Here is a 9,645-nt window from a genome sequence, read left to right on the forward strand (position 1 = left end):
CCACGTTCCAGCCTCCTGGACTTGGCCGGTGCTCACATGCCCACATGCCCACATGCCCACTGGGTTTGCTCCTTCCCAAGTCCGTTAAGGGGCCCTGCCTGCCTGGTTTCTCTGTCTTGAACTGTTTTCTTGCTGCATTTCCCCTTTGTAAGCCCCTTAAATCACTTGCGTGACAACGCGGAGCCGGGGGTGGTGGTGTCTACACCCCTCCCCTGGCTACGTGTGCGACCCCAGGGAAGGCACACGGGAGACAGGCGTCAAGGCGGCAAGAAAGGGGGTGTCAGGGCAGCATGGCCTGTGGGCCTCGGGGGCCCGCAGGCGCAGAGGTGTGGCCCTGCGTCCAGACATGGTTGTGGTGGGCAGTGAAGACACCCACCTGTACGCCCACGGAAAAGGAAGCCCACGTGCACAGCCTTGCCCATGGGAACCGGAGTCTCCAAGAGGCAAGGCTTCCCTGGAGGACCTCTAATTTCGTTCCCTTAGTTTACACGCTTAACATGTCAAGTTCTGTAGCAAAAAATTCACCCCCAACACCAGATGCAGACTTGCTAGCTTTGTGGAAGGCACCCCTACTGCGTCTGCAGGATGGCGCACAGTCTATGGGCCTAAATGCACACGGGTGGAACTGTGTCCCAGGTGTGACCCCGGCAGTCAGCACAGGTCTGGGTAGACAGACGATGTCCCAGTTCTAAGTGACTCCACCCCAAGGGCTGGGGCACAGGCGGGTCAGAAGCCCAGGTTGCTCCTCGGGACTCCTCTGTGGAGCCGGGGCTGGCGGGACCCACGGGGGTGTGTGGAGGCCGGTGCCATTCTGTCCCTCACCCAGCTCCAGCAAGGTAACCTTGGGGAAAGCCAGCTCCAGCCTGTCTTCTCTGACCGACCTCACCCTGGGCTGGAGATGGAAGCTCTGCTTTCCGATGAACTCAGCCGGCCTCGGGGCGGTCCTGCTGTGGCCTGCAGCTGGCTTCCCCTCTCCAGCCCCTGCAGCGGACCCGTCTGACCTCTCCAAGGTCACTTGGTGCTGGAAGCTCCACGTGGACCCAGGGGACAGTTGTTCTTGGGCGGCCCTGTGTGCGACCGTGAGGCCTCAGACTGGTGATGACCCCGCAGGCACAGTCCCAGACCCTGAGAACACCCAGAGCAAGCCCCAGAATACACCCCATTCCCCCATGTTGACGTACCAGGACCCTGGGGCCAGCCTGGGAGAGGCGCTCCGTGCTGGAGACATCAGGCTTCCTGCAGATACGGCTCCAAGTGGGGGAAGGATGCTTGCCTGCCTGGGGCTGGGGGTCAGGCACACCTGAGAGGGTGCACGTGCTCACCTTGCGAGGGATTCCCCCGTGAGCCCAGGGCAGGGGTGGCCCATGGGACACACAGCTGCCACCAACCTGGGGGGCTCCTCTGTGGTTAAACTCTGGAAGGGCGGGTACTGGGGGAAGGGAACTTCAGGTTAGGAAGCCCCAGGGTCCCCGCATCTCCATGCTCCCCTCAGCACCCGAGGGCGGCCCCTGGGACAGGCCAGGCCACAGACAGGCAGCCAGGGCCTCCCCCTCCCCAGCCTGAGACCCTGCTGTTTCCTGCTCCCACCCCACGAGGCCGCTCGACTCAGAAACAAAGCCAGCGTCCGTGTGTCCTAATTTTATTGTGTTTCGCAGCAGAACGCCCGACACAGAACATAACTAAGTATTCGGCTGTGCAAAAGAGAACAGTGCTTAAGTACAAATGGAGACAAGATTTTCTTAAATAAATACTTAAACACGAGTCGGCCCTACAAGCACCTGGAATCTAGGTCTGGCGGGTAGAGGGGCCTCACCGCCCTTGGACCCACGAAGACGTCACGATTACCCTCCCCCCGTAATCAATACATGGACCCAGGGCCGACGGTCACGAGGAGCCTCTGCGGGGCCGCCCCAGCCCTCCGCCAAGACACTGGAATTTCTCGAAGGTCGATGGTCCGTAACAGGTATTCCTCTATGTGGAGGTGTTGGTCGCTGTGGCGAGTGGGCAGGGCGCCTAGATGACCTTCTTCAGCTCATCATACAGGACCAGCACGAAGGCGCCGCCCATGCCGCGGAGCACGTTGGACCAGGCGCCCTTAAAAAAGGCTCTGCCGCCCTCGTCCTTGAAGATCTTTCGCCAGCAGTCCAAGGTGCCCCTGTACATGATGTCGGCTGCGGGGAGAGGGCGGGGGTCACGGAGAGGATCACACAGGCGCGAAACAGGCCCCGGAGAGACACGGTGCCGACGCGGGGCCCCAGCTGCCACCACCTGGGTGGCTAGGCGTTTCAACCGCAGGAAAAGGAAGCTCTGGACACCCCCAGTTTGGGTGGGGATCGAACACAAACTCGAGCCCCAGCCTCCCTGGGGCCCAGCACACCCGAGGATCAAGGGCAGAGAGGGGGCAGGCACCCGGCCCAGGCCTCCCCCACGAAGCCCAGCTACTTCCCTCTGGGACCAAATGCTGCACCGCCCCCCCCCCCCCCCCCGCCCGGCACGGAGCACCTCACGTGCTGGCTGTGCACCTCCAAAGGGCCGAACGCCAGGCCACTCAGCGATGCCCCACCCCCAGAGCACGGGCGGCCCGGAGCAAGGCGGAGACGGTACCTCCTTTGCGCCCCGACTGCATCATCATTCTCCGCCGTACGGTGTCGAAGGGGTAGGAGACCACGCCCGCCACGGCCGTCACCGTCTGCGCGATCATCCAGCTAACCACGATGTGCGTGTTCTTAGGGTCGGGGAGCATGCCTGCGGGGTCACCGTGAGCGTGAGGCCCCAGGGATCTCCACGCGGGCATCCCAGCACCAGGTGACACTAGACTGGTCACACTGGGGTCAGCACACCGGCCAGAGATGGGGAAGCCACCTGCAGGCTGGGAGGATGGCCCCAGACACCAACCCAGTACCCGACGGCAGGGGCCTCTCTAGAGGGAAACAGGCGGGCCTTGGGAAGTGGAAGGTTTCACACCCGTTCCACTGCAAAGGTGCCAGCGGGCCTGGGCCCCGACCTCCAGGGTGACTTACTTTACAGGGCGTGAACTGTCTCCTCCCCACAGATGTACTAAAGCCCCAAACCCCAGGACCTCAGAGTGTAACTGTACTAGGAAATAAAAGCTTTTAGAGAGATAATTAAAGTAAAAAAAATCAGGTCATCAGAGTGGATCCTGGTCACATAGGACTGGTGTCCTTATAAGAAGAAATTGGGACACACACACAGAGTAACAACCCTGTGAGGACACAGGGAGGAAACAGCCGTCTACACGCCCAGGACAGAGGCCTCGGGAGGAACCAGCCCTGCCCACACCTGGATCTCAGATTCCAGCCTCCAGGACTGGGAGTCCACAGACATCTGCTGTTGAAGCCCCCCGCCCAGCACCTGTCCAGTCAGCCCCGAGAGCAGAGCGCACTCACCTTTGGCGGTGTCATACACGCCGAAGTACGCGGCCCGGTAGATGATGATGCCCTGCACAGAGACGCTGAAGCCCTGGTACAGCCCCCGGATGCCGTCAGACTTGGTAATCTTCACCAGACAGTCTCCCAGGCCTTTGAACTCCCGCTCCGTGCCGGATTTGCCGACGTCAGCCGCCAGCCGGGTTCTGGCGAAATCCAGGGGGTAGACAAAGCAGAGGGAGGTGGCTCCGGCCGCCCCGCCGGAGGCCAGGTTGCCGGCGAAGTACTTCCAGAACTGCGTGTGCTTGTCCACGCCCCCCAGAAAGATCTGCTTATACTTATCCTTAAAGGCGAAGTTGAGGGCTTGCGTGGGGAAGTAGCGGATGACATTGGCCAGGTTGCCCCTCCAGAAGGACAGCACACCCTGCTCCTTGGGGATGCGCACGATGCAGTCCACGATACCCTTGTACTGTTTGTCGGCCGCGATCTGCTTGCTGGCGTGCTGTACCTGGGGGCAGAGAGACAGGGGTTTTACACGAGGGCCTAAGTCAGACGCCCCCAAGAACCCCCAACGAAAGGTGCTGTCTTCGTAAGATAACATGTGCATGGGGCCTTTAAGCTGGCCAAACGTCCTACCAGAAAAAAACCATCTTTTGGTCACTACTGGTCCCTACAAGTGTAACAAACTAGCAACGACGTTTGCATTAGCGCTACATTTCTAACAGTCCCGCAAAAAAGACAGCTTATTCTGACTCAGAACCGCAAAAGGGAAATAAAAAGGAGAAAAGAACGTAAGTCCAACGAAAGACACGACTGCCCTCGTGACCCACCCAAGGTCACGGCCCTCGCCCCGTGGGGCCGTTCCACGCGGCTGCTCCATGCGCATGCGTTCCCCGAACTGTGCCGCAAGGCCCAGTGCGCACGCGCGTGCGCGCCCGCGGCCCCATTTCTGCGCAGGCGATAGCGCCCACGTGACGCGCGCCCGGGCAATCCCCGGAAGCCGGCGGCGCGCGGACAAAGCGGCGCAGCCTCCCGCTTCCGGTGCACGCGGCCTGCCCGGCCCGCTGTCCCCGCGCCCCGGACCCTCGCACCTCGCCCGGCGTCCGCGTGTGCGTAGCCGGCTCCCACCTGTAGCAGCAGCTTGACCCGCTCGATCGGGGCCACGGCCGTCTTGGAGATGGCGGCGGCGATGCCTCCGGCCAGGAAGTCCTTGGCGAATGAGATGGCCTGTTCCGTCATGGTGGCGAGGCGGGCAACGCAGCGGGAAGAGAGTGGAGGGGAGGCGCGGAGAGCCGGAGTGTGGGCACCGCTGATCTGCGCTGCCGCCGCCGGGACCGAAAAGACGGGGTGGCCAGCGCGCAGCCGCTAAGGCGCCCACGCCCCGCCCCGCTCCCCCGCGCGCCAAGCCCATTGGCTGCGCCACAGCGCAAGCCCCGCCCTTTCCCGCTCGTCTCGCCCCCACGGGCTGCCGGGAGCAGCTCTGCGCCCCGCCCCTCGCCCTCGAGCGCCACGCCCATTGGCTGCGCCGCCGCCGATGTCCCTCCCCTTCCCGCTCGCCGCGCCCGGGGCATGTAGGGAGCCGGGCCCCGCCCATGCGCCTTGCGGGCTGGGGGGCGCGGCGGCCGCCTTGACCTTATGAAGGTCACGCCGGGCCAGGGGTACGCGATAGACGGCGGTTTCGCAAGGGGAAGGCCAGGGGTCGCTGAGTCCGGCGCCCGATGTTCATCCTGCCCCGGCCCCGGCATCGGACCCTCGGACCCTTGGGGTCGTCCCGGTGATTCCCGAGTCCCGACCGCGACCCCCAGTCTAAGTCCGCTGACCTTTGAGGACCGGCGGCGACCCCGGACTCGTCTTAATGACCTCTGTAGACTCCCGAGTCCCGGCCGCGACCCCAGGGATCGCCCCGCGGGAGGAGCGACAGTTCGCGGGGTCAGGGCCGGAGTAGGAGGCCGCTCCGAGCCCCCCAGGCCCGGTTTCTCGAGGGCTTGCCTGTCCCTTGCCCAGTAGACCCCGGGTCCGCCCGTTGGAGCGCCCCCGGAGGACCCCGCCCTGCCGTGGGGTCCCCCGACCCTGACCCCGAGACTCCCGGTGCACTGGGCGCGCCGGCCACTGGGGGGTCCCTCTCCACCCACCCGGCCGCTTTCCCTAGGCCCTGCCCTCCCGGGGCTCAGTGGGCCTCAGACTCGGGTCCCTCTGCCATGCCGCGCGCTGCGACGTGGCGGCTCCCAGAGCGACAGGGGCACATGTGCTGCCCGCACACGCTCACACATGCATCCACGTGCCCACACATGCCCACGCACACCTGCATACACACGCAGACAGGCACATACGTCACCCGCAGGAGCACATCTACCCCCCTCCGCCCCAGGAAGTCTCCTGAGACCTAGGTGTTTTGAAATGCTGTGAACTTTTTATTGAATTATAACTAAATGGCACAAGTCGTAAGTGTATTGTTCTGTGAATTTTCATTGAGTGCAATGGTGTCTCAGCACCCAGGTCAAGAAAGTATCCTTTTCTTGGTGCAAGGTTGCGTCCTTTCATTTCTTATTTCCCTCCCTGCCTGTTTCTTCTTTCTCTCTTCCTCTTTTTTCTCTTTGCTCCACCCCCCATATTTTCATGAGGGGCTTTCCTGCATCCCCTCCAGCCGGTGACGCTGGGTGGATGGATGCCAGGGGCAGGCCCACCAGAGCCCAGGGCACCCAGAGCCTGCCATTCGTTTCCCCGGTCCCCGGTGTCCTTGCAGGGCCTTGCTCTGCCTTCTCATGACTTCCGTGGAGAAGCAGGTAAGAGGCGGGACCTGAGGCTGGTGCCGCTGCAGAGGGTGGGGCGGCTCAGGGCACGCACTGGGCGAGGATTTTGTGTGTGTGTGTTTGTGTGTGTGTGTGTGTGTGTGTGTGTGTGTGTGTGTGTCGGGGGGGGCTTGATGTTCTGGCGCTTTCTGAGGCTTCACGGGACTGGGGGACAGAACAGAGCTGGGGGGCCCCCGGCTCCCGCTGGGAGCAACCGCAGGACTCTGGGGTAGAGGACAGGGCAGCCGTGGGTTCTGGGCAGGGCCAGGGTGATGGCTCCGTCTGGGCACTCCCAGGTGAAGAAAGCATCTCTCCTGTCTGCATTTGTACGCGGGAGCCACCTGTCTGGGCATGCAGGGACCCTGTGATGGTTATGTCTGCCCGCTGGGCCGACAGGGGCCGACAGGGGCCAACCAGCCGAAGCTGGTCCTGCAGGCTCCGGCTGTGAGGCCCTGGAAGTAGGCGCTTCTGTTGGAGAGCCTCTCCCGCCCCGGTGGGAGCGGTTAACCTCTGAGCGACCCGCTCCCCTCCCCCAGGCAAGGGACACCCCTCCCTGTGCCCCACCTGCATTCCCAGCGCCCACCCCCCGCCCCCTGCGCAGGTCAGCACCTCGCTGTTGGGAGGAATGAATGGCTGTGACCTCTTCCCCATTGCTAACTGGGGTTCAGAACGCGTTTCTCTTTAAAAAGCATCTCATGCGGGTCTTAGACGCAGACCCATCTGTCTAACCAGTGCATATGTGCCTCTGTCGGGGTGGGGCTGAGCGGGGGTGACCCAGCCCTCGTGCTTCAGGGGGGCTGACCCGGGAGGGCGGCAGGACCACGCACAAGAATACCGTGTACCTGGTGAAGGAGGTAGACTGCGCACCGGGGATTGGACAGGGAGAAAGGGGGCTGAGAGGTGGGGTTGCGGCGGGGAGAGGAAGGGGTTATGTCCTAGGATCCCCAGGGGCAGGGGTGGGGAGGCCGAGGTGTGGCCCCCCCTTCCTCACGCTGCCCCAAAGTCTTACTACGACCTGGACAGTATTAGAAGCTGGGTATCTGAAAAACGGGTGGCCTAACGAAAAGTAATGGAGGAGGTGCTTAAAGATGATCGGGTTTCCACTGACGGCTCAGAGTGAGTCACAGAAGGGATGAGGGTGACATTGGGGGGGGTGGCCCTTAAGTGAACTGGTCTGGTGAGGGGCCAGGGGCTGCTCAGGGAAGGTGCCTGCCTGGTGGGGGACCACACGCTGCTGTCTCGGGTGTCATCCTTATCGTCCCCTACGCCCACTGCCCGTCCACCCCAGACAAGTGGAGAGGACAGAGGTGTCACCCAGTGATGCATCCAGACAGGCCCCGTCTGCAGTGGGCACTCAGACATCTCCTGAGTGAATGGATGGATGGATGGATGAATGAATGAATGTGACCCGGAAGGCGGGGGTCAGGTCCAGGGCAATTCCAACCTAGAAATCCCTGTTGATTTAAAGACACAGACACGTGCGGGCAGCCACGCCCGTGTGCTGTTTTACGCCAGCTTCCCTAAAAGTCCTGCTTTTGCATGTATTTCTAAGAAATGAAGAGACAGGTTGTGTGGAAGTCACACTTTCTTTTCTCACCTTTTAGTTTCTTATCTTTTTTTCTTACTGCAACCTGTTCCAACACAAGGAGAGGGAGCGGTACAAGGAAGCCATGGGCCCTTCGTTGCTTCCACAAGCGTCATCTGCCCGTTAGTTACTCTTCCAACTGGGCGTGGCCCTCGGGCGCATCCTTGGTTTAGGGGAACAGTCGTGGGTCAGAGCCGTGCCTGTAGCAGCCCCCCTGCCCACAGCCCGCAGCGCTCCCAGTAGCCATGACTAAGGGGGCGTCGGGTACCACCCCCCCTTCCCCCGGCCGAGGCAGGCGCTCTGACACCTCTGGCTACAAGTGCAGTTTCTTCTAGCAAACCCAGTGTCAAGACGGCTGGCTCCCTGACCGGCCAGAGCACGGGCGTTCCACATGCCCTGTACCCGTCGCTCGTTATTGGGGACCCAGCCCTGCTGCAACACGGCGCCCTTGGCTGAGGCAGGGTCACCTGCAGGGATTCACCTCTCCTCCCTGGTAGGAAGGGGGTGGAAGGGAGTGGCCCCCGGTAAACAGGGTCGGCGTCACCCCAGGTCCACCGCGCAGGGGATGTGGCCCTGCCAGCAGCCAAGTACCGCCCTGCCCAGGTGAAGGGACGGGCGGGCAGAGGGGACCCGGGTGGGCGGTCTCCTGCGACCCTAGCTGCAGTTTCACTGAGGCTGCAGGTCCACACCGGGGCCAGACGGATGGAGGGGCCGTGACCCCTCTCCTTTGTCCCTCTCACTCAGGAGAGCTGCCGGCACTCCATCGGGATGGCACAGCTCCCTTTATAGCCAGTGTTTCATTTCCTCCCTCCTCTATCTTTGTCTCACATGGAGACACAATCTGTGATTTTTTAAAAATTGGAGTCCGTCCAAAATTATATACTTGTGTGTGTGTGTGTATATATGTTACAAATATATACTTACCCATTTATATATGACATACATAGTTTATATGCTCTAAATATATAAAATATATTCTTTTTTAAAAGGATTTTTAAAAAATTATTTATTTTTGGCCGCATTGGGTCTTCGTTGCTGCGCGCAGGCTTTCTGTAGTTGTGGCTAGCGGGGGCTACTCTTCATTGCAGTGCGCGGGCTTCTCACTGCGGTGGCTCCTCTTGTTGTGGAGCACAGGCTCTAGGTGCATGGGCTTCAGTACTTGTGGCACACGGGCTCAGTGGTTGTGGCTCACGGGCTCTAGAGCGCAGGCTCAGTATCTGCGGTGTACAGGCTTAGTTGCTCCCTGGCATGTGGGATCTTCCCGGACCAGGGCTCGAACCCGTGTCCCCTGTGTTGACAGGCGGATTCTTAACCACTGCGCCACCAGGGAAGCCCCTAAAATATATCCTTACACCTAGAAAATTATACATACGTCTCTATTCTTGGAAGTTATGTATCTTAGAGTCTGTGGTGGTTTTAGCTGGAAAGCACAGGTGAATGTCAACACTCACACGGGGCCTGTTTGAAAGGACCCCATCTGACATTTGGGGCATTTTTTTCTAACAATAATGGTGTACACGTAACAGACAACGTATACATTGCTACGCAGTCACCACTGTACTCGCCTAGTCATTAAGAGAAGAGACACTTAGCCTCACCCAGGTACCTGGAGGACGTTTGAAGTAAACAAGCATCTTGACCCCATAAACCTCCCACCGCGTGAGCTCCTGTACGCGGTTTCACCATGGACGGGGGCAGAGGTAGGTTCTGCCGCCCTGAAGGTAAGAGAAGGTGCACGCGGCCGGGAGAGCAGAGGACAAACGCACTGAAAATAGGAGTGAAACACTGGGAAGTAGGGTCTAGATGCGCCAAGATCTAGTTACCAGCTAAGAGGGAGCGAGGGAGATGCTGACATCACCTGGGGACCTGGCCTGGCCCGCGCATC

General features: G+C 61.0%; 1 protein-coding gene across 1 annotated transcript; it reads right to left on the bottom strand.

Annotated features, from left to right (window-relative positions):
- Positions 1-1,623: 1,623 nt before the first annotated feature.
- Positions 1,624-4,759, bottom strand: SLC25A6 (solute carrier family 25 member 6). Its single transcript, XM_032618812.1, has 4 exons — positions 4,515-4,759; positions 3,408-3,894; positions 2,605-2,745; positions 1,624-2,171 (listed from the first exon to the last, which is right to left on the bottom strand). Exons 1-4 carry the CDS (start codon positions 4,623-4,625, stop codon positions 2,014-2,016), a joined length of 897 nt encoding a protein of 298 aa, XP_032474703.1. The 5' UTR covers positions 4,626-4,759; the 3' UTR covers positions 1,624-2,013.
- Positions 4,760-9,645: the final 4,886 nt, after the last annotated feature.

The sequence above is a fragment of the Phocoena sinus genome, chromosome X, assembly GCF_008692025.1.
Source record: "Phocoena sinus isolate mPhoSin1 chromosome X, mPhoSin1.pri, whole genome shotgun sequence".
Classification (NCBI taxonomy): Eukaryota; Metazoa; Chordata; class Mammalia; order Artiodactyla; family Phocoenidae; genus Phocoena; species Phocoena sinus.